This window comes from Prorops nasuta, unplaced genomic scaffold (genome assembly GCF_024137725.1).
Source record: "Prorops nasuta isolate Cenicafe-Biocafe unplaced genomic scaffold, Cenicafe_Pnas_1.2 PNAS00005, whole genome shotgun sequence".
In the NCBI taxonomy this organism is placed as follows: Eukaryota; Metazoa; Arthropoda; class Insecta; order Hymenoptera; family Bethylidae; genus Prorops; species Prorops nasuta.
In genome coordinates this window covers 4,898,381-4,924,363 of record NW_027116802.1, presented here as the reverse complement: position 1 = coordinate 4,924,363, position 25,983 = coordinate 4,898,381, and the positions used below count along the sequence as shown (strand labels likewise).

Below are 25,983 nucleotides of genomic sequence, written 5' to 3'. Positions count from 1 at the left end.
GCGCTCACCAGCAGCACCAGCACCAGCAGCGGCATATGGATTAGCGTGTATGGAAGAGGCGCGTGCTTGTGTTGGTGCGCTCGCGCAATTGGCGTCTGGCGACGGCGGCGACGACCCGACGACGACGATAGTGACGGCTTCATGGCGGTGCGAGAGAAGGAGAGAGAGAGAGAGAGAGAGAGGATCCGGTTGGAAGGGATAAACGCGACCGTTGCGCGCCTGCGAGGTTGTGGGGGAGGGGGAGGTGTAGTGGGAGGTGGGAGAGGAGGTGATGGCGACGATGGTGGTGGTGGCTGGCGGCGGCGGCGGTGGTGATGTTGGTGAAGCACAAGGGGGGGGGGGGGGTGGAGGGGTGTCATGGTGGAATGGAATGGTCCGGGGGGAGGGGGGGGGGTCTGACGCGCCTCGGAGGGGATAGGACAGAGCAGGGGGAGCTAAACTCGAAAAGCGCTACGGTGCTGCAGTCTGACAGCTACCGGACGAGCTCAGTCTGCCGCAGGACTTGGAACGCGATAGACGTTTCGCATAAACCACTCTCTCTTCGCTCTGTGTGCGGCAATCGCGATTCGCTCTATACAAAACTTCTTCTTCTTCTTCTTCTTCGCTGACGTTCCACTTTTTCTCGAATTTTTCTTCCATTAGCGCCGAAACGACTCGGTCGCTGCTACATCTTCGGGACTAAAGTTTTCTTCGCGTTACTCCGTTGGTAAGGAGTGGAACCGAGTGGAGCCGAGAGGACCCTAAGCGTGCAACTTGATCGAGAAGCGAGTCTCGCACGAAGGGGCTCGATTGGTGCAACGAGGCAAAGTGAAACGTTCATTGGTCCGTCCGTCCTTCTAGATGTTGTTAGTCGAGCGTTATTGCTCCCGAGGAAAGAGAACGGTAGCTTTCGTAAGATTGACGTTTCTGACGTTGACGCTGGGAAGTCGGCCAACCGGCTATCTCCGTCTGGCCTGTTGAAATCGACCCGACTGTAAGAAAAAGAAGCTCCGAGCAATCAGCCGACTATTCTAGTCGCGAGCCACGATACGCGACTGAGTGAAACGCAAAATCAAAATTTCAACCTCATGCGATGAAAACTACGGAATATACAGCTGAATTCTAGTACAAAGTGGATAGTACAGCTGGTTTCTGTAACGCCTCGAGCAGTCTAGTTTTAACAAAAGAGAATCCTATTTTCACGATTGACAATAGTCGCAACTTTATGTTTTTCACGAGATTAAAAGTTTTACCGGGGAATCGTTTGGATTTCCCTTTGACATTCCAGCCAGTGCACAAGAGGCACGATACAGTAAACATATCGTAGTAAGAGGATAGAGAGTTGACTCTGGCAAAAGAAGTAATAAGGAAGGATTATAACATATAAGAGCCAATTGTAGTGTGTGAACGCTGGAATCAACCGAGTCAATTGGCTTTCTGCGAGAATAGTCAACGAATTTGGCCAAATTGCCTGAGAATCGATCTTGAGGATACAAGTGACAGAAATGTACTGAGAGTGTTCGAGATTGAATCTTGAAAGTAGTATATATATATATATATATATAGAGTATAGTGTGTTTGACGTAAAAGGTTTTTCAAGCTATTATGCTGGTATAAGGAACAGTGGTCAGTGCTTTCGTCGTCGGCAACCTGGCGGTTCCGTTCAAATGAAGCTGAGGCGTCGCTGTATGCAGACGCTCGGCGTCTCCGTCAAACAGTTGAGGAGAAAGCTACTCGAACTGGGCGCTCGAGTCCTCCACGTCCAGGCTTCGAAACCGCGCGACATGGCCCTGGTGGTACGTTCGATCTAACTTATTTTTTAACACTATCACCAAGCACGAAATTCCAAAAACCTTCAATCATTTGTTCTATCGTAAAAACACGCATCAAAAAATGTCAAAAAGTCATTTGTATCTTTTCAGCTCTCAGATTTCCAATATCAATAATTCCTATGTACCACCTTTAATTATAGTCGACTTACATTTTTCATATTAAACGCTAATAATTAATAAGACTTTCTATTCCATTCGACGATTGTAATTTATCAGAGCGAACTTATCGAAATTACTACTGAATTTTTATGGATATTCAATAAGATAGTTATAGAAGTCTCGTTTCATTTGCGATTTTGGAACAAGTGCGCGAATGAAAGATAAGTACCTCGGTAGTACAAATATCCTCAGGACATCCTGAACACGTTCCAAGAATATCCATACGTCCAGTTGACATGCCAAGTATGTCCCCTGAACATTGCGTACTATTAGGCTAGCGTCTGGTCCACGTGGCTCTTCGACTTACGTTTCAGCAAATCTCTCTGCGATTACGGTTTGATAATGGTGTTTAGTAACTTTGCATAACGTAAAAGAAAATTGATTTTAAATTTACAATTTTCTGCAAGTATCTTTTTATTTAATTATTAAATTTACGATATCATTTTTAATATAAATAATTTAAAACCCAGGATTATTATACTCAATATTGACACTCGTCAGTTCACCTCTTGATACGTGCTTTTTCTTACACGGATTATAATTGAATATTGAAAACCTTTGGCGTTAAAAATTGTCGGGGTTAACGTGGAACGGTGATTCATGATCTAGTTCGCGAAGGCAACCTTTAATAGCTGCCTCGTGGTTTGCGTAACCTTCGTCCTTTTTTGTTTAGAATGCAAGCCGAGAGGTTGTGCCAATTCCGTTTGATTTGTATTGGTAAAAAGACACTGGCTCGTGGCTCGAGCAAGAACGAACAGCGAAAAGGGATGAGTTAAAAATAAAACAAATGCAATCTCGCGTATGAAAGATTTAATTTGTCGAGGAAAACAGTTGTACGATAGGTTGGACTTGTGGAGGGGGAAAATATTGCAATATAAAAATGGAAGCGTGATATTACTGCATTATAACGTAACGAATTCGAAGCTGCTGTATTCCACGGTGTTTAAATCAATAGAACGGATAAGCATTGGATTTCTAAAAAACAAAATACAAAAAATAAACATTTTTGAAACTTCCTGTGCTACATCAAAGCGTGTTTACACGAGGAGCAGAAGAGAAAAGGATCGATAAATGAGCGAGTGAGACACGAGGAAAGAATAATATTATGTGGGGGAAGGAAGAGGGGGGGGGGGGAGGGGCGGAGGAGAAGAGAGGCCGTTACACTGTCTGCTACGCGTTTCTTCCGTCTGGCCCAGAATGCGATCCGGGCTTTCACTGTAGTTTTCTCGTCTGGGTCGGTAGCCCCGTCTCTCTTTCCTTTTACCTCCACCCCCTCCTCTCTTTCTCTTTTCCAACGTCTTTTCTCTACGTCCTTTTCTCGCATCTCAGCACACTCGCTACCTTTGACTATAGTACTTTTAGACCTCGATCGTCCCTTCTTTCTCCCCTCTTATTCGCACTCGATTCCTCTAACCTTTTGACGTTTTGCCCACACACGTGGACTTTCAGTTTTCTGTCACTATAATTATTATTAAATCTCGGTACCTACAAATGTGAATATTACATTTTTTTATGTTTCCATCATTTTCTCTTTTTTTTTTCCTTTTTAAATTCCTAATTAATATACTATATTAAATGAATAGATCGTAATGAAAGAAAAATTTAAGTCATTTTTTTCTTGTTATAGAGAAAATTCTATCGAAATAGGGTAATATCAAATTTACGAAAATTTTAAGTATTGTTAGTAAGTTATAATATGGTTATGATTTGATGAAAAAAGAGATTTTACTCTATAAAGATTTATTAATTATATTTAATCAAACGTATGCATTATTATTTACTTGCCCCTTGAAGTAATATCACAAATCATATTTTATTATAAGTTTAAGAATTTCGTTTGGTACCTCTTATTGGTATTTTTTTTTTCTTTGTACAAATTGCGAATTTTCATATCGTAAGTTCCAGTATTTAAAATTAAATGTGAACATAGAATTTAGACTACGTTCCAGATTTTGTCAATTTGCTGTTCTCCCCCGAGGCATGTTCGAATAGTACGATATGAGCAAACGTGCGAAAACCTTATCGTCCAATTACGTATTCAGAAACCTTATCGTTCGCTCGAAATATCAATCAGAACTGCTATAATACCACATGTTGAAATAATTTACACGAAATTCGAGCAAATTATGAAATTATTAGGATAGGTCAATCAGTATCCAAAGGCCTTTTAATTTTATATTAATTAAAATAATTTGACCCGAATAATCTAAACTTCAAAATTTTACTGTAGCAACAAATTCGTTTATTGTTCGCTATAATTTTACTCTATTTTTCATAGTCCGTTACACGTACTGCAACCACATCGATTAAAAAAAAACTCGACTTCAGCCATTAAATAGTATAGAATTTCGATTAATTTCGTGACAACCAAAAGTATAGATTTTTAGCGAAGAATTTGTGGGAGAAATCTGTTATAGAGTTTACAGGAGGTTGCGAGATACAATTTGGAGCTAAAGACTGTCGGTGACAGCTATATATACATCATTGGTAAATCTGAATGAAGCCTTAATTACAATTTGAGGCCATATGATAGAGTTATCCACCATTGCAACTTCCTGGCCAGCTCCATTGCGCACCTACAATTCGCTAAAAGTATACTTTTAGCATCCACTGTAGTCAGGGATCGGTCTCGATAGGTCGAAATCTCAATTATATTTTCTAACATATATTTACATATATATACATTTTCCCTAGACGAAAAAGAATCGAAGAAACGGGTAAACCAATTTATCGAGCGATGAATTTATCATAATTATCGATGATTAGAAAAGCGGGTTTTCGTGCCACTAATGACGCAAGTTCTAATTAAGAGTTCCAGTCGAGATCTGTCCATCCATCGACAGGGAGACGAAGCCGAGACGAGGAAAATTGCGAGGAATGAGGTCAAGCAAATAATTGATTCCGTTCTAGCTTTATTTAATCAGAGACCCCATGCGTATAAACGTCACGCGAAATTTGTTACTTCCCCGATGTTTAGTCTAGCCATTGAGTTATTACGAATCGGCTAATTCGCGTTGAGCCACCGAAACTCGCAAATCGCGTGCTGCCACTCTCCGCTCTAAACTATTCCAGCAAAATCCTGTTGAGGCCTAATCTTTCGTGAAACGCGCAGGCGACACTTTTTTTCCAACATCAACACGTGAACCACGAACCATCCTGACCAATATAGGAGCCACCAATACACTCACGAATTTATCTCCTATTAACACAACCATAAAACCATTTCTACGCACGTCTAATTAATTTTGCATGCCTTTTTCCTCTTGTGAAAATTACTCAACGATATCATCATTGTTCTTCTCAGATTTAAACTATTCTAGCAAAATCCTGCCAAAGCCTAATCTTTCGTGAATCGCAGTCGAAACTTTTTTTCTAACGTCAACGCGCGACCCACACGGACCATCCTGACCAATATAAGAGCCACCCATACACATTCAGGAATTTATATGCTATTAACACAGCCATGAAGTAGTTTTTACGCGTCTAATCAGTTCTGCCTTTTTCCCCTTGTGAAAACTACTCAACGTTGTATCATTCTTGCCCCACGCACTTTTTCCAAGTAGTTGATTCTACTTTACGATGCGAGTTGGTTTGCCTTAAAAATTAGGGACCCTCCTCCACCCTATTTTTATTTCCCTTCGTTCATTTCGCTTTTAATCGCCAGAAATACAACAACATGCTTTAATATTTTCACAACATGTGTTTAGCTTGATCTAACGTACAGTAATTATATACGTATACGTATAGGGTGCGGCTGAAATATTTTCTCCCATGAAAGTAAGTGAGCGATATTATCAGCCATGTACGTTATAGTCTCGTGTTAAGAACATTTTTACGGGACGAGCTTGGTCGCCGTAAAATATACCACTTCGTGTATAACGAGTCTTTATTTTGCATTTTTATATATACTTTTTATTAGCTCTGCTAAATAATATACATATATACAGATCGTTTAATAATAATATTTCGGTCAACAGTGCTCAAGCCTAAGCATTCAGTTTTCTTTCTGTGTCAGTGAGGAGAGATTTCTTCTTTTTAACTTTATCGACTCCATTTGTAAATTCTAAAATTATATAAACGTAACCTGAGTAAGGTGCAATACCTTTGCAATTAGGTATCATCTCTATATAATAACGATGCTTTCGTTAAATCGAAAGTGTATACACACGATATATGTAGCGTCTGTAAATTTCCTCAAATTTACTCGAATTTATTCTTCTTTCAATTAAAGAAACGGAATGATAGAGGTCATCGTTCAATTCAGAAATCGGAAAGCATTTAATAGCTCCGATTGATAAATCCAGCTATTTACACGAGTTTGTTTAAAAATTCGATAATCTGAACAATTTATTATTACTCGTGTCTGCATTTCTTTTATTTTTCTTTAAGCGTTTAGATTGAAAAGATTGCAATGAAATATACTCATGCACCTTATGTGTGTGAGTTTCTCGGGCTAAATGGACTTGTGGTAATTAGCTGTCTAGACTATGGCGTTACTATCTGAGTTTCGTTATCGTTATCTTCGTCAAACGGGAAACCTTTTCTAAAAATTGCGCAAGTTTCTGTGCCTTTCTACTCGTTTATAACGTACTACAGAAGGCTAGCTATTAAACACCGGTAAGTTGCATCGTTTGGAAATCAGTCGTTGCCAAATTCGTATCTTACTTGATTACAAAACGTTTTTACATGTATTTAAGGGATTTTTTACTGGAATTTCGTATAAAATATAAATAGTAGGATTATGATATTCTTTTATCATACACAGTAGGAGGTTATCCATTACAATAAGTTACATAATTAAGAAACTGTATAAACATAGCTCTTCTTAAAATACAAAAAAATGCATCATTTACAATTCATGTCATTTCAAAAATCTTGCGCAATTCGATTATCAAACGGTTTCATACGTATTTAAGCAACTCTCGTCTGAAAACTGGAATTAAATAAAAGAATAATAGGTTAAGGAGAATCGTGCTTGAGTATTTATACTAAAATTTTCTTCTTTTACTGAAAAGCGTCACATTGAAATTACATCATACGATAAAAATATATAGAGGATTGTCCGAGTGGTACACACACGATAAAAATTATATTCAAATCGTAATCGTTCTGTAGTAATTAAGTACGAGCGATAAGAAAATTTGCCTTATTTACACACACAAAGATTGTTTGTGTATTTCGGTACGCGTGCACTTTCCTGCATCCCCGGCGCGTTGCTAGTAATAGAACGATATAATTTCTTGTCGCTACGGGAGTAAAAAATGCCTTAAATTCCAAATCAGCAATTATACGAGTTTTTTTGGGAAAGAATGGACGAGGGGAGACCAGAGCGTGGGAAAAGTTCCTGACGAATATAGGTGTAATTAATTCAGGCTTTTTTTGGAAAATGTTTGAAGTTGCGAATCGGCCGAATAGACTGAAAGTGCATGCTGCTGACGTAAATTTTGCGTTATCGACGCGACCTTAAAAGCCGGGTTAACCTTGGCGATTGAAGAGCACGAATGTAACGAGTGAACGCCGGTTAAAATTCTCGAGAAATCGTTGTAAAAACTAAAAGTCAAGCGCGCGTAATCGTATCGAAGCTTTGTAAAAAAAAAAAGAAGACAGATATATTATCCCTGTACACGAATGCAGGACGAGAGAAAAGTTTGCTTTTCGAATTGTGCCAACGTCGCTTATATACATATATATATACATTTATATATATTCCATTGGAAAACACGCAATCAAAGATGCTGCTGCCGCTGAAAAACTTATCTGACCGATACCAGGTTTTTTTTTGGCGCATCACCATCTATTTTTATGAACTCTTATTCTATACCAAATACGCGCGTTACGAAGCACTCGTGACCAATGATAATTTCACTTTTATAAGCATATGACGTACGATAAAGTGCATTGTTTCGCGGAGAACCCTCGACATTTCAGTTAAAATACAAAGCTTTTATATCTAGCTGATTTATCGTTTCCGCGCGTTCACCGTCTCCCTCCCGGCCGAAAGAAGGAATTAAATAACTCGAAAAGACTCGGCTGGTACATTGTCTGATCTTTTTTTACATGATTTTGATGATTCAGCGTGGATCGTTGGCGGATACAGTCGGCGCAACAATGGAAACCAGGAATGCGACTATTAGAGAATGCAAATTCGTACGCGCAGATTCTTTTACGGTTTCTTAGACGTGTCCACGTGCAAACGGTGCGGATGCAGCGAGTTTAAAATGCAAACTCTCTGATATTGCGCGACAGTGTACGTGAGAATTCTTCCCCGTCGCGTGGATAAATATTGTTTCCTTATCTATGTATACTTAGGCACGCGTTGAAGAAGAAAATTATTAGGAATTCTCTTAAAGGGTCTAAAAGATGTCTAAAAGTTGAATAAAAGACTCTTCGTTCGTGCGAGAGAGAGAGAGAGAGAAACATGTTTGTTGACAAACGTTGAACAAAGAAATGTGCAAATGTCGATGAAGAAACAAAGGAAATGCGATAAATTGGATATCTCAGGGTACTATATATGTATATGTATACGCACGCAGTGCCTACGCTGTTCCCATTTACGATTTGCAATTAACGATTGCTGTTCAACAGTGGCAAGGACGAATGATAAGAGAGCATTTGTTTCGACGAACGAACATTGCTGAGCCATTTATTTATAGACTATAGCAAAAATATCCAACTGAATATTCCACGATATCCATGCTATTGCGATCTAATTACCGACTAACAGATGAAACTTGTGTGCATCGGCTTGAATAATTGCACTCGTTTCGGGACACGTAAACGGGTAAAACAAGCTTTTGTATGTACATATATATATATATATATATACGAATACATATAGTGTACAGGAGCGAGCAGAAGCTAGAGAAGGAGAGAATTCTTTGTCAAGTAATGCAGCAGCGAATAAATTGTTGTCATGATTCATTGGTCTATTGTGTATACCAAAGCAGCAGCAGCAGCAGCAGCAGCAACGCAACGCCAGTAGAGGTCGTGCATGCACTTGAAAGATATTACGGGCATAAACGAGCATGACACCCGTAAAGGTGAATCGCGAATATAAAACGAATCAAAGGAGTACCTACCTCCTACAAACTACTCGATAGAGAGAGAGAAAAAGGAGCTTACCTCCTTATCATCCTAAATGTTTGTATGAACTCTCATGTCATATTGCCGAGGAGGAATCATTGCCTCTAAAATAAAATCTCGTTAAAGGATCTTTTTGTTCCAGACGTATAATGCCTGGCAAAGTGCGCAGTTAACCTTTCCTTTTAAAGTGCTTCATTATTGCGACGCTAAGTACGAGAAACAATAAACTTTTATATCATATTTTATTCGCTGGATAGCCCCTATGTAACTGGACGCGTTGCTGCTGCTCCTCCGCTCTGCTGCTACTGGCTTAATGCTGTCTTTAATGTGTAACGAGTGCAGGTGAAGTAGCCATGTGGGATGGTGAAATATTAACGACGCCCATAACACGGGATCACCGTTGCTTTTTTTATGATATCGAGAAGCTGTGATCGTCCAGCTTCACGCGTTATCGATCGCATCGTTTATTTTCAATACCTATATGCCTCCTCCTACACTGGCCGCTTTCACGCTTCTCTCTCTCTCTCTCTCTCCTTTATGCCCTATACCACACACTTTCCGCAACTCGATCAACCTGCTTGTTATTTTTCTTATATACAAACCAATAAAGAAACGCGACTTATTTTTTATATCCATTTTCCATTTTTCAGCAGTTTTCTCAGAGATTTGCAAATCATTTTCTGGGGGAAATGGAAGAATCACTGTTATTCGTTTAGTGTATGCGTGTACTATATATACAAGTGGTATTCTCGAATCGACGGGTGACTACATTTATTCATTATTGATAAGCAGCTTTTGAAATACGCGCCGGAAACTGATTCCTCCCGCAGCCTTGAGCGACAAACGATAATTAGGTGATTGATTAAAGGCAATGTCAAATTATAAATAAAATTCGATTCGTTCTCTTTCAACTCGAAAACATTTTAATATTTGTAGGAATATTATTTTTCCCCGTACACGTACCTTTTTGTTTGAAATAAACTAGCGTAAATAGTTTTTGTATTTGCTATAAAAAAGAAAGTTTTATTGGAAAATTTAATTTACGAGTTTAAATGTTCGACGTTTTTTTCTTTTAATAAAGTAGAAAAGGGGAATTACCTACTTCTGCTATATTCGCTAAAATTAAAACAATCGTTACCTAATGTAAAAACTATCTACTAAAATATGTAAGAACTTTTCAGCTATAAGCAAATGAATTTTCAACCCGATACTCTGGACATATAATTCCATATTAATCGCATTTAAGGACGGTAAAGTCATATTAAGCTTTTCTCCCAAAGCATTCTATCTGTCTCTGTGTCTTTATAAGAGAAGAGATCAAAGAGAGCACCTGCACAAATCTTCAGAATAAAAAAACACTATGTTCATATGTAAAACAATACATACTTCACATCATTTTTACAGCGAAACTTCAACATACGTTCATTTCAAATAGAAGAATAAAAATTTATTAATTTTCGTAAAATTTTATCAAAAGACAATTATGAATATTTTTCAAAATTGAAGAATTACAAATTCTCAAATTAATATAAGACACGACGCTGTTTAGTTACAAACCCTAAATTATACCTTGCATAAAAAGCTATTTTAAGTATAATTAATCACTGTATTCAATTTAACGCTGTGTAAACACCTAATTTTTTACATTGGCATTTCAAGACCTCCAATACGTCTAAGGCGAAACTGTTAACTGTACAGGCATTTAAGCAATCATCTCTTGACAGGCAACCCATTACCTGACACATTTTTCAAGCAGTCAATTTATCCTTGCTCGAAAAAAATTAATCTAACGCTGAAATTGATCCACACAGACCTCGAATAATATTCTGACCAAGTCCAGTCAAGGTTAATAAAAAATAAATGTCACAAAGGTATTCTAATAAATCTCATGTTGCACGATAATCACTAATAACTAAACCTCAGGCCTTGATAATAAAAAACGAAAATCGGTAATATAGATACATTGCATATGCAAAAATATGTTTACCATGATCAATTTCCAATAATTTCATAATGGGATAATACGACGATTCGCATTAATGTCTGACGACTAATGACACCGAATAAAGGTAAATTGAAGTCCGTTACGGTTGACACTACCTTATTAATTTTATTTCTCCGTAACTTGAGCAAATGTTATAAATCTTAGGATTTCAAGAAATTGTTAAAAGGACTGTACTTGTAAATTTCGAATAATTTAAACATCTTGTAATAGAAAATTTATAAATAAGGGGGAGGGGGTATTTTATAGTAAAAAGGGCGGAGGGATTGCGGCAAATAGTGTTGCAGATTGCATCGTGGGTTTTTGCATGGGGTACGATGCACAGATCCATTACAAGCCGAGCTGCAAAGTGCATTGCCCTCATGCAGCGAATTCTCTCCTCGATCGATGTTCTCGGCGAACGGTGTCGTGTACCTGCACATTAGGTCAACCTATCTAGACTACATTTAGATTATTATGCACGTTGGATAACGTACGAGGGACCAGCATGAAAATAATTGCATGGGAAAATTATCCCGTTGTGCAATTAATAAGCTCCGTGTTACTTCCTAGAATATTTTAGCAATAAACCTCATCTACATTCCACGTTAAGCCACCAGAGAAATACTTTACTAAGATTTAATCTTGCAGCATTTAATTAAAATAATTTAATTAAAGGTATATATTTATCGTAAAACACAATCTTTGATAAATTTATATTCCACTGTGTCTGTAGCAGTAAGGTGTTTTTTTTTATCGAAAGACCTCATGAATATCTAGAACAGTATACACGTCAGAGGTTATTGAACCTGTTTAAGAAAGCATGTTTTTTTTTTTCATAAAAGGAAGAACATGTAAGGATGTATGAAAGAATTAAATTTTTTAGGGGTAGGGATTTCTCTTTCATTCAAGCATGGTTCAAGAAACTGTGCAGATTCAGTTTAAGAATTTCGAATGAATCTACAATAGCCATAGCCTCGAGCTACAGGCGATATCCTGCTAGGTTCCATCGATTATTCATCGGAAAGGTGTTGACTGAAATAATAGCAATCTTTATGATTTGTTTGGTGATGAACCTTCGAAATCTTTATTGAGGCCAATTATTTCAACGGGCTTATTCTATTTCATTTTTATTTTAGTTAACAAATTGTCAAGGTTATAAATTATCTGATTTGTGCGTGAAAAGTGTAATTTTTATTATGTTTAATCCAGCCAGTATGTTTTTAAAAAAGCAAGATTGATTTTTTTTTTTTAATCAGACACATATTGTCCAGTTTAAAGAATGCGTTCAAAATACCCCACAATCTATCACGATCTAGTGAAAACGTTTCGAGACACAAGATAAATGACGCAGACATACTTGTCGATGAACAATGCGACAAGAAAAAGTTTAATCTTTACGATAACCAATAACCAAGTATATACCGTCTGATAAAATTAATCGTGCTTGTTAAAAGGTAAAAATGAATTTAGAATAATTATACGATAGAACGTGTTAAAATTTATCATTTGATTCAACTTTTAAGTATTCTGGAAAGAAATGTTATGTTTTTTGGCAAAATACTTCACTAGCTGATCGCACGAAATCTTTTTTAATTTATAAACTAGAATTATCAAGTAGATTTTACGTGTGAAATAACATTCGGTCGAGATGTATCTTTTAATTTAGAGTGATTCTGAGCGAAACACACTGTTGTTTGTCGAATGCCTCGACACATTTGAGAGCTTACAAATAAAACGCTTTGAAAATACTGAAAGTGAATCTCGAATAAAAACACAATAAGATTATAAAATTGATAATTTAATTGAAATTTTAAATATTTTAAAAACATTAATTATCTTTTTGCAATACTTTACTGATTTCCTAGTCTACAAATCGTATAGACAAAATATTTGCAAATATATGAAATGATATTCATCGAAGATGCATCTTTTACTTGAGAGTAATTCCGAGCGTAAGACTAGCTGTTGTTTGTCGAATGTCTCGAGCACGGTTTTGCGCCTAGGAGGACAGAAGGCTTTGAGAATGTTAAAAATTTAAAAGCACAGGGTCCGTAGGTGGCCGTAAATCGTGCTTGCGCGTAAAACTGCTCTAGTCAATACAGACTGAGATTTACGTGTGCATGGACGGCTGATGCTCATGAAGCAGAATATAAAGGCACGTGTGTTTCTATCCCGAAGCCAGCGTGTCCGATCAATACAAGCAGGAGCGTAAAGCCCTGCGACCCTCCTCACCGCATCAACGCCATCCACTACGAGTACTACCACTAGCACACCAGCGTACTTACACTAAATCACCAGCAGCACCACTACTATCACCGTTACCGACGCGTCGGTAGCTTCTGCTTTCCCTTTCGCTGGCCTCCGCCACGAAGAACCCCTTTAAAGCTTTAAAGAGACCAACAGTCTCCCTGCCTGCCTATTGCCTACCCAATCTCAAAGAAAAAACCTCAATTTCACTACCGATTCCACCCTCCTTCTTTCCTTCTCCATGTACTACTAGTCCCTTTTTTCAAACACCTATACCCAACATTAATCTATATACTTTAAAACGAGATTTAGTTTTTCTATATACATCACCAAACCTCAACCTTTTACCATGATACTTCTTTCAAAAGCCTATTCTTATTATTACTCCGTCACTATAACAATTATCCTTGTGAAAAATGAGTCCTTGAAATGTCTGGGTCGAGACACCAAGTTTCCATTTAATACTTTGAATAAGAAGAAATAGATGCATTTTTTTGCAGTGGTAGTTATAATTGATCGCGTTAAATCTTTTTTTCTCGATAAGCAAATCTGCTAGTAGTGACTGACGTAAACAGGGTTGAATTTGCGCTGCGGATTTTCTCAATATCTTTCCCCGCACGTGCTCTCGTTTAATGTGTGTTTGTACAATTTAAGGATTCGTCGAATAAGCGAACGATCCAACTTTACATGGAGGAATAAAAGTGGTCGAATGGTGCATATTGCAGGGTTGCGAGTTAATTTACCGATCACGAGATGCTTGAATGAATTAAAGGATTCAGAAGAGTGTAGTACGTGGGTGGGGGAATCTGACAGTTGAATTAATTAAGGCTCGATCAATGGAGAATAATTAATTTAGTCGGGGTTTAATTAGACTATTGATTCGAATGGACGTCACTGAATCTTGGCGCAATAGGTCGAGGCATTGCTTAGTCTAGACACAAGATATGGCGAACTTTCATTTGCCACACGACGTTCTTCGTTCATAAATCGAAGCTCGTCTCGCGTCACGCGAAGTGACAAGACGGAAGACGCGAGATAACCCCGGAATTCGCAAAAATCTCTCGCCGACTCTGCTCTGATAAACTTTTATTTTTTCCACCATTTGAGCCTATTAATAATTCTTTGTTCCGAGATTACTCTCTTCTATACCATCGAGTCTTTCTTCCCCTCCAGCTAAAGTCTCCGGAAGATTAATTAACGGAAGTTTTACCTCTCTGATATAAAATTTTTACCAGAATTAAAACTTATACATAGTCTATAGAGTTTCCTTTCTTTTTCATACACGGCACGTCTCTTGTATTACAGTATCTTAATTATATCTATATATGTATATATACGCGCTTAATAAGTCGTCGTAGTATTGCTTTATTTGAAAAAAAAAAGCAAATGTGAGGCATAAATTACTTGGTTACAGATAGATAAGAGGGCGTGTACCTGTTCAGAACTTGAGATACAGCAAGAATTTTCGAGTTCGACGCTCCGCAAAATATCAACGTCATCTTTTGCCACGTTATACCCGGTGTCGTATGAACCATCGCTTACTGCGACTGAACCGAATATGTCGTTCAGCTCCCGTTGTCTTCAACGCTTATTTCTATATATATTATCGACGTAAAACGCTCCATTATTGACATCAGGAAGCCAGGATCAATTAACTTTATATCGATTGATCGCGATTCGTCTTCCTTGCTAGTGCATTATACTGCATCTTTAAATTTATTTGCTTCGATAGAACAATAATCCAATCGAATCTAGATTTATATATATATATATATATATATATATGTGTGTGTGTACACGCACGAAAAATATAAATTCTATAATAAATCACCTCGTAAATCACTCAAGGCCCTGGATGGAGTCCTAAGAAATTTCTACCAAGGAATATTAAAATAAACTATTATATATTAGGTGCGTTTTATTCGAAATTCGAAATGCAATGAAAAATTCTACTATTAGAAAAGAATTTTGATTGGAATAATTAATACTGCAACCTTTATTACAAACTTCTAATTACGTAAGCAGTGGGGGTGTGCAAATTGACTTGCATTGATTTTGCCTCCGCTAATTTAGAAATAAAGAGATTCTATTGGTTAAACATGTCGATCGTCATTTTTTTTTAACCAGAATCCATGCAGACCTACGCATTTTAATGAATAAAATTGTGTAAAGAAATATTGCACGATGGAGAGACTCTCTGTGACAGAATTCATGCAGTTCCGTCGATCTTCCACGCTTACGTGGCGGAACATGCTGGCTCGTCGGAAGCAACACTATCAGAGTATCAAGCCATCCAAGCATTTGCAACGGTTTTGCTTACTGTCCCACGCAACGTGCCTCTCCACTCGATAGACTTACGTTATATGTTCTCATCCACTAATACACTGGCATATGTAATACACACGCGTATAAGCAGTTGGTATATATAAGTATAACATACGAAGAGATGCATGCATGAAGATATAATGTCGTTGGTAGTTACCAATTTTTCATTATACCGTATCTTATCACCATTCTCGAGAGTTTATATATATATATATATATATTATGTGTAGGTGAGTGTTCGTATGTATTATTTAATCTTCCAAATTAACTGAATTCCCACAATAGAGATCAATGAATCCACTTTTAACTACTTTGCGTGGGGCTAAAGCAGCAGGTGAGGGAATTTGTAAAACTAGAAGACCTAGACCTTCGCAGACAATACAGTCATGAAAATCTATTTTTTGAATGACGAGATGAGGCTCTCGAAGAATTTATATATCGAGTAGACAATTGGCCTCGTGACTAGCTGGCAAGATGACGAGACAAACTGACGACATCTCAGAGGCCTCCAACGACAACAATAATGCATCATTCTATTATTGCTTCGGGCTTTTTTATTTTCTTATAAATTATTTGCTTCGTTCCTCTTCATACTACCTCCTCTGCACCCCTAATCAAACATTTCACAGACCAATACCGATGCATCTCTAAATAATTCCAATCGTTATTATGTTCCACAATACGAACTGACAATGAATGGTTTGCTCGACACATTTTCAAGTTTTTCCATTGCATACAATTCTTTGCTGAAAAAACAGTAAAGTATGTATTAAAAGGTTGATATTATTTGTATAGGAATATATTATTTGTCCACTATTTAAATATATATAGGAAACTAGAATGATCGATGATAAGATCGACAAGAATTTTTGGATGTCTGCACGTTTAGTTAATTTATAGGACTAATGTCTGAAATTGATATAATACAGCTTTGGTAGAACTCTTATGGTTGTGTTTGTATCTGGCACGAAATGACGAAACGTCACATTGTGCGATCCCACCGTGCGAGTTGTTATATGCGAAGATTGAACTGCGTCGAGGGTTAATCAGGATACCATAGCAGCCGTCGCGACTATACGCATTGTCGTTCCGAATAAACCGTGACACGCTCGATTTTAGGGGGAAGATAACTATCCAATTGCAAATTTCCCAATAAAACCTGTCATTTTCGTCCCCTACCTTGAATATTCCAATTGATCCGCTACTTTTGTCAAATCTCGCGTAATTACAGTGATCTCCTCGTGCACGAGAAAATGCTCTATTTTCAGGGACGTCTCGTTTAATCCTATTGAAAAATCACCTCGTACCAAATATCGAGCTCTGGCCTGTATATACACCTAAGGTATCATTACTTCCCTGTAAAATGGTTATGAATTAAAATTATACAGTCCTCGTCATAAATATTCGCTTTAAATTGCAATTATTAACTGGAAGCCAATGGTTATAGGTTTACGCTAGAATAAACATTCATTGGACACGTGATTGTGAAACGTTAAATTCGTTCTTAGACGCGAAAAGTCAATAAGTTTTTTATCTAACAAGATATACATTCGATTTTACTCACTGAAATTAACTAAAAATTCTATTAAAAAATAAGCAGGTACTAAATATCGAGCTGCACCCGTATAGATATACCTGAAGTATCATTACTGCTCTGCAAAATGATTATGCATTAAAATTATGCAGTCCTAAGTCATAGATATTCGCTCTAAATAGCAATTATTAACATGCGAAAACCAATGGTTAGGTTTACGCTAGATAAAAATTCATTAGACACGTGGTTGAGAAATGTTAAAATCGTTATGAGACGTGGCAAAAGTTAAACGGCTCGGTTTATCATTATCGATAAGCGTTTGAATTTATTTGCCGTGACTTTAAGTATCAGGTAGAGGTCAGCGGAGAGACCGGAAAGGTAGCTAGAACAGCTGACTTTGCGTTGCTCGAGTCGGTGAGTGTCTGGCAATCGGTTGGAGGATTCTCAAACAGTTTTACGAGCGTCGCGAAAGAGCCTTGTGCTCATTACCTTCGTATAGAAACACAGTCTCGTCCGTGTATATAAGAGTGCACCGTTCTTAACCCCTGTGTGACGTAAGCAAGACCAATGGCCCTCGCGAAACTCTGAAACTCTCCACTTGCAGGGGACGAGCATCGAACTCGGATGGCGAAACTTGGCGATAATTGCAGCGTTTGCCGAAAATTCTTGTAATTTTCAACAAATTCACGCTTTACCTCGAGTAATTCGCCAGATAGGCTTTGCTGACGATAATAATAATAATAACGATGTTGAAGGAGCTGCTACAAAAGTATTAAAACGAACGTTATATTGCAGATGCTGTCCGTGAGTCCAGGAATGGAGGTCGGCAGTGGAGGTCACGGGGGTCGAAGAACCGACGGGGGCGGTGGTAGCGAGGACGTGATGCAAGGTGCGATGGTCGCAGCAGCCAGGGACCGAGCAATCCGGGCCGGAAGTGTTCGCCAGGATCTAGCTTTAGACCTGCCACCCCGGTTGCAACTTCCGGATGGCGAGGAACGACCTTACGGGGCACATACCGCCCTTCATCTTCGCGATCCCGAACAGGTAAACTGGACGATGCACCTAATATTAATTCCCATAAAAAAATAAACATACAAAACATTTCGGCAAAATTGCAAACTCAACGACGAAATTTCTCTCCTGTTACACGCTCGTAAATAATTGATAAATATAATCTAATTCGACCTGGCTAATATTGTTACAGTGGATATTCGATGTGCTAAATCAGCGTCGAATTCAAAACGCTTACTCTTTTCCGATAGATAATACGCCGCTCGATTCTCCGCATTCAAATTTGACGTTTCTGCATAATGGCTTTACACGCTACAGCTCACGCAATGCAGAATTAACCGTTACGCGAATTCTAAATTTATTTCTGCATAAATACTCGTTATGCATATCTCTCGCAAGTGTTCCAGGCTAATAAAACACAACTTGCGGTGGTTTTAAATAGAAGAATTCTATACGAAAGCTGCTCGTCGTTAAAGCAACACCGTCAGCTTTCCTATATATACACGTCGACATTTTCATATTATTTATTTAGTTGCTTACTCAATATCCATTTTTTCCCTTCAACAACGCCATTTCTTTCCACGCCAAAGACCGATGTTTACTTCAGCTACGACCATTGCGCGATCCTCCCTTAACGTCAACTGGCTATTTATAGCTCTTTCAATAATCTCGATTGCACATTTTTGCATTAGCTATATTTATTTCTAGACGAAACGCACAATCCCTCAATTCATACTTATCTGCAATCTCATATAAATCTGTATTCCACTGAGCGGAAAAAAATCTGAGAGGATTCTGAACTAATAAACCAAAATTTCTGCTAACCATCCGCAAAAATTAAAAAATTTGTAAATTTATACACAAACTACGAAATTATATATCAATTTTCTATTGGATTATTTTAATAGAAATATTTCTTAATTCTACTAAGCCTCCCAGTCTTTTAAATCTAGTAGTTAAGTACCTATTAAAATAATTTTTTTATTTCCCCCTTTACGGTTCATTCTACTACTTTATCCATAGGAATAAGAATACAACTTTTAATCAAGCGTTTCATTCAAACCTCGTACAATGTTCAAAGATCCAAACGCGCGCGCCATAACGTAAACAATGCAGTTACTCATTTTTATTAAACATAATATGACCTTTCTTAAAAGTGTATAAAAGGACCTATATAATCGTGCTTTTATCGGCTTTATCAAACAGAGTCGATTTAATCTGTGGGAAATAATATTTGTCGGGGATGTTGTTCCTAAATGTTCCAGCGGATCGCGACTAATGTTTTTGCTGCGTAAACGTTGTGTAAAAGATAATAGGGACGAGGGGCTGCTGACACAACGATATTAGCTGATAAGGGCAGTACGGAGGCAGTCTCGCGCATTTGACGCTTTGTCTCCGCGTATACCGACTACCAACAGGAAGGCTCTTCTCCAGCAATAATATGACCTTTGACCTCGCCATACATTTTCTATCTCCCAGAGCTTTGTCGACGATTCTTTATGCTTGGCTTACGTTACTGTGCTGGAGCTTCGCGGGACATTATAGTATCACGCGTTTCCGCGCTGTATGAAAGCTATCGGGATAGTTAGAAAGAAGAGAGAGAGAGAGAGATGTAATAATTTTTTCAGTACTCAAACATTTGTTCTAATAAAATGCATTGTTTTCAGGAAAGCGAGATTTACCAGAAATGCGTGAGGCCTCCGCCGAACCGGACGGTGTTCGATAGTGAGAGTCCGCCGCCGTACAGGAGCCAATCGGCGTTGCTGGACACACCGGAGCGGATAGTACGGTGCCACAGTGCAGGGAGCTCGCTGTTGAGGGTGTTTCGGAAGTTGGGAGTCGAGTCGAGCTCAGAATCGTCGGCGCCGTCGGTAGTGGTGCCCTCGCGAAGGCCGACCTTGTCCAGCTACTCGGAGTCCAACAGCAATCTGAGCAACCTCTCGAGTTTGACGGTAGTCCCGTGCGAGACGGACGAGAGTCAGCAGCAGCAGCAGCAGCGGCAGCGACAGAAAAACGTCTGATCGAAAGCCAGGTCGACCTGTGAGGAATGACCGCTCTCGAGGATCACGGGCTGTGGGTCCTTTGCACCCAGGAGCCACCTCAAGACTGACGCGCTGGTAGAAAGCAGCAGCCTGGAACGAACCCCGTCGCGTCTTGAACATCCGGAAGGAAAACTTGCTTCCGGCTCCTCCTCGTCATTCTCCTCTTTCTTCTTCTTCTTCTTCGTCATCGACTGCACCGTCTGCCTTCGTTGAAAAATTCTCCTGTGCAGCAACCCTTTGCTACGCAAGTTGTGCGCTCCAACGACAAGGTGTGACGACACAGTGGAAAATCCCATTTGGCAGGTGGGGTGCCTGTGGAACGATGGTCGTTTTGCTGTTGATAGTAATTTGAGATAGTCGATGAGAGGCTGAGCGAGCGAAGGATAAAAGTACGTCACTCTGGGCGTATACATATATATATATGTATGAGCGAAGGTCGATGGTACATGGAGAAGAGAGAAGAGGTCGACGGATGCAAAGTTTAATAATAAAGGAGGAGCTGGTCCAGGAGACTTCCGGTGGACGCATACTGACGAAGAGACTGATGCAGATCAATGCAGCCTACGAGGGACAAGATTTTTCTACCAAGCTATCACGCGACAAGGACTTTTTATTCCGATTACTACTTACGAGGCGAAGAGGACTGTGCGCGTATCGATACATCGAGGGAAACGGATCGATGAGAAAGAGAGGAAAATTGCGGAGAGTCTCATTGGACGTCAGCTGCCAATTGGAAAACCTCGTTCTCTCGAGTATCGTGAATTTTTGTTCTTTATAAAAAGGACTTAGTAAATTATTTATTATAGCGATGTTCGCGAACTGCTGCACTTTATCGGAACAAAGAGTGAGCACAGGCGGATATGGAGAAAGTACGAAGAATGAGTCTTTTCGAATGTTTGTCGAGATGTGTGAATGCTAGAGAATAAGAGTTTGTTGGAAAGCGTGCGAGGGAAATGTGGCAGGTAAAACTAACGAGAGATAACCGAAAGGATTAAAATTATATACGCATTGTGTCCATTTTGCAAGAATGGGTGTGAATTTGTATAGAGAGAACGCAGTAGAATGGAATTATGGCAATTGTGAGAGAGAGAGAGAGAGAGAGAGAGAGAGAGAGAGCGAGGAAACATACGTAGTGCCAAGAGCGATAAAAGAAACTTTGTAAATATTAGGTTAGGTAGTTCAATATCAATATAATAATTATGACTAAAATGATATGCTACATACCGATTATAAATAAACATCCAACATAAAAGTTACAAGAACATGCATACCATAAAGAAACACGATTCGTCAGGTCGTACCATACGAACATCGGGACACGCGTTTCTATTCTGCTATTCCTGATAGAGCAAACACGGTGTTCATGAGAAATCCGTGATTTGTCTTTTTGATCCAATGCCAGTAGTCCACGGGGTTCCTCTTTTCTCAAATGTATTTTCGATAATAATTCTAAAGGGACTCCTCGTTACACGTACACACATATAATGTGTTCTATCATTGTGTTTTTTGGCACCGTAATCGAACGTACCTGGATGAGACGAGGCACGGGACATTTCGAGATGCCACCCTTTTTCTTGACACTCCATATCGATACCTCGTTTTATCGTAACGAATGCAATTACGTTCCTCATAAGCTTTATACAAAAAATACCGACATTCACGTTTTAGTGATTGGCCGTGCGATTTATAGGTATTCCAGCAAATTGCTCGTTGTCGAGGTATTTTTCGTTCGAACGTTTCTGCGAACAAGAGTCTTGCATAAGGAATATTAGCTCCCTTACTGTTCTACGTTATTATCGCTTGATCTTCGCGTCAATTTAAAGTTTGCCTAAACAAGTAGCTTGTATCGTTCGCCTAAAGTATCATAGTCTTAGATATTTTACCTGAGTATTGCGCCTAGAAAACAGCTCAGGATCTCTCTCTGCCTACCTTCACCACCACTCGATTTATATACTTCCTTTCACACGTACAAAAAAGTCTCGCAAGCTTTTCCTCGGATTTTCACTCTGTTCCGAGTATCACTTATTTTTTTATATCTTAAAAACGAGGGGGATTATCGAAAGGCTCTTATTCGCAGATTTTATCTCGATTCTCGTGCGACTAATATTTCTTGATTGCTGCGTCGAGGGATCGATATGCCAAAGTCAAGCACGTGGAGCGTACGCGTCTCCCTGTATTTCGTATGGCTCGCCTAGCTTCTCTGATATAACGCTACCTTTATTATTATTCAAATAGATAAGACCTCACTTTTGACGAAAAAAAGACGAGATCTGCCCTGACAATTAATTAAAATCGTCAAGCTCGTTGAAAAAACAATCATAATCCTGAAGCGTTAATTCATTACTTGGGAATAAATCATCCTTTTTTCGTATAACATATAGCTAGAGAAATGTATATAAGAGCTATTAAAAAGAATATTTGCGAAAATAGTCCAACTTTATTGTATACCTTATTAAAATTTTTTTCAAGAAGACGATTAGTAAATTTGTTTATGTCTTCAAAGCATATCCAACTACCGCAGTTGAAAATTTAAGAATTTTTGTGCAACAACTGTTCTTCCGCATTTTCTTGTTTAATTCTCAAAAAAGATGATCAGTTACGTCAGAAGAAAGGAAACCTCGATTTGGAAAATTCTACTACATATCATTCAGGCTCCTTATTTATGTGCAAACTATGCTAAAGTCATTGATATCGTTTAGGAAAGTTTAAGTTGTAATTTAACAATGTCATATAGGAGCAGGTTCAACGAGAGAAATATACTCTTTCTTGAAATTTTGATCCTGCTGGATGATTTATTTCGGTAATAGATAGATTATTATTATTATTATTACTATTATGATTAATATTAATATTTTTATCATTAATAGCAGAAGAGAGTCAAACGACGATTTTGGTTTCTAACATTGGGGCAGAACGAATCACTGAAATATCTCATGAAAAGTCACCAATTATTGTAATTATGGAAAGAGGGGGAAAATTCTCGCCATAAAATTACTTAGGTTTGCCGGGTAGTTGCGAATAATGCAGCGTGTACGACCATGCAAATGGAACGTTTATAATGTATCATCGAAAGTCCCTATATGATATTTTTCATAGGCTATCTCATTCGTTTGAGAGTATGCAGGCACATGTTTAAGATCGCACAATGATGGCTCAGCGTGAAAATTCGCTAAATTATATGCGTGCCATAGAGAGAGAGAGAGAGAGAGAGAGAAAATAAGGAGAAGTCTTCGAGAAATGACCGGACAGTTTGTTAAACGACAATCGACCGCTTCTCAAAATGCGCCCCAATCTAAGCGATGTGCAAGAAAAAGCGAAGAGTCCTTTTTCTATCTTGAAAATGTGTTCATACGCATGCAATATTAGGTGATGAAAAAATAAAATCATATTCTATTTAAGAGGAAGAGAGAAAGAGAGTGAGCGAGAAGATGAAAGAGGAGGGAGATAAAAGGAAATAAAAAGAAGTGGCAAATGCTAGAGGGAATAAGTGACAAATTATGTGAGAATTGTGTAATTCAATGGGTCCTGTGCAAGCCTCGTTAGAATTTTCAAGATTATCGATTTAGATGGATTTGGGGAAATTTATTAGGCAGCGAAGTAAACGCATAAAGATATGTTCTCGTGAGTTATCGTTAACGAATTCGACTGATATTATATTATATTAAATGAAAATCGCGAATTAAGAATCTGATTGGATTCCTTGCTACGAGAGAGTCCTGCGAGATTCCGATCTAAAGCGACGCGCCCGCAGTTTTGGAAGCAGATCTTCTTTAATTAGTATCTAATTACCAATTAGCATAATTAGCAACGACGAACGGCTCAGCTCAACTGGATTGGCACTGAATGCTCGAGCGTGGTCTAATTTACTATTTTATTTAAATCGTATTTTTTGTTGTTATATTATGAATTCTTTATTTTCGGTTGATCGTGTAAATTTTGTGATTTATCGGGCCACCTCGAGCGCGTAATTATTAGAGTAATTATATATTTTCGTGGCAGGATGTACGGATCGGTAAAATGACAATGTTATATGACCATCCGGCGCCTTCCAATTAGCCTAGTCATGTTGAGTCGTGCGTCCAGGTAAAATCAATGATTTTTAATCGAAGATATTTGCATCTGCCATTGAGTTTGCGACTCGAACCCAAGGCATGAAATATCTTAGGCGCAATGTGATTTCATGAAGTGTTCCAAATTTATTTAGTCGTCATGCGCGTCGTTTCGATTCACTCACCTGCCTCGTACCACGATCATTTCTTCTCTCACGATATATTCCATGTTTAAAATTATCGGTGATTGAGTCGAAACGACCATTTATGGCCGGATAAACGATCTTTGTAAGCTTCGATACGCTGTAATTATATCGTAACGTTATTAAGATTCGTGTGTCTAGTCCCTCGCGATGGAAGGATTGCAGAAGAGAAAAATCACTTCGCTTGTAATAAAATCAGTGTTTAAATTTCGTAACTTTTCTACACTCTCTTACGTTTGTATGTCAATGGGGTGTACGAATCGAGTCCTTGCCATCGTAGAGCGCCTATCTTTTGTCGTCTGAAAGCCAAAAATGTCGCGACGGAAGGTAAATGATTGATAAATGCACAGACCTACAGACCGACGATGAATGCTTAACTTTGAAATCAAAATTTTTCACTGTCTCGCCACTCTTCGCAAGGCCGCGGAGTCTTTCAAAGGAGCGAAGGTTTACTGGAATATCATCTTTCGGGTGAAAGGGTGCTGAGCGAGATGGGGAGGAATGGAACGAGCGAGCGAGGAAGGAACGATACAAAACAAGAGGCGAAAAATAGAACACGTGTCATTCAAGTCGAGTAACAATTTTTCACTGTCGTCGCGTATCAGCTGAAGCAATTGGTGATATTTTTTTCGGAATATTCGATCGATGTCGTAGAAACACTGTCATTTAAAGTAGTGGATCGCTTCTACCGAAATACCGTTGGGTTAAGGCAAGGGGAAGAGGAAGAAGGAAGAAATGTGTGGGAGGTTACTCGAGCTACCAATGCATTCGAGAAGGTCGAAGGTTCTATCAAAATTAAAATATTCGCTGACCTTTGACCCTTTCGAACGTATTTTTGCGAGATTAAGCGGTTTTTTACAAAGTAGGATTATACCATTATCACATAGAAAAGATGTTCGTTGTTCACTGCTCTGGCTTGCTAGAAACAGCATGCAAATAAGAACTCTGGGCCCTCTTGGAGGCTGTTCAGATCAAGCAACGGGAAAAATTTCAATGTTTACGACAAAGATATGCTTCACATCCTTTCGAATACCCTGCTGCGGACAGCTTCTTTATGCCCTCGATATAAATCGGCAACATTTCGACATTGCAAGATTATTGGTGTACTTATCACGCAGTTTTCTACAAAATAAAGAAAAACATTTCGAAAAAAAAAAACAAAAATAAATAAACACAGTGTTTTATTCAATCTTTATCCCAATTTTGTCTTTTTTCCAAAATACATATAACTTATTTTACAGTGCGCTCCTGATGATTGAAATTGTTTACTTTCGATACTCCTACTCTGTTTTATCAACAGACAATTATAGTAGAAAAAGAGTCAGCAATCTTTTATGAATAATACAATTTTAATCGTACTTTAATGCTCGTGCCTGTGAGAGAGACTGAAATAAACATTAAAATTATAAATTATCTTGTTGAAATAGCAGAGACCATGCGTTCATGGGAAAACAAAGGATATTATGGAATAGTGTTTGAACACTTTAGGGACATCTTGTAATGAGCTTAATGAACCAGAGTGGTCGAGGAAAATG

At 38.5% G+C, this 25,983-nt stretch overlaps 1 protein-coding gene across 1 annotated transcript in view; it reads left to right on the top strand.

Annotated features, from left to right (window-relative positions):
* Positions 1–25,600, top strand: part of LOC136773811 (uncharacterized) — a 77,284-nt gene extending 51,684 nt beyond the window's left edge. The window contains exons 4-5 of the mRNA XM_066727722.1: positions 17,939–18,187; positions 19,822–25,600. Coding sequence (XP_066583819.1) covers positions 17,939–18,187; positions 19,822–20,175 — 603 coding nt within the window. The 3' untranslated portion in view covers positions 20,176–25,600. The remainder of the gene's footprint in view (positions 1–17,938; positions 18,188–19,821) is intronic.
* The last annotated feature ends 383 nt before the right edge of the window (positions 25,601–25,983 follow it).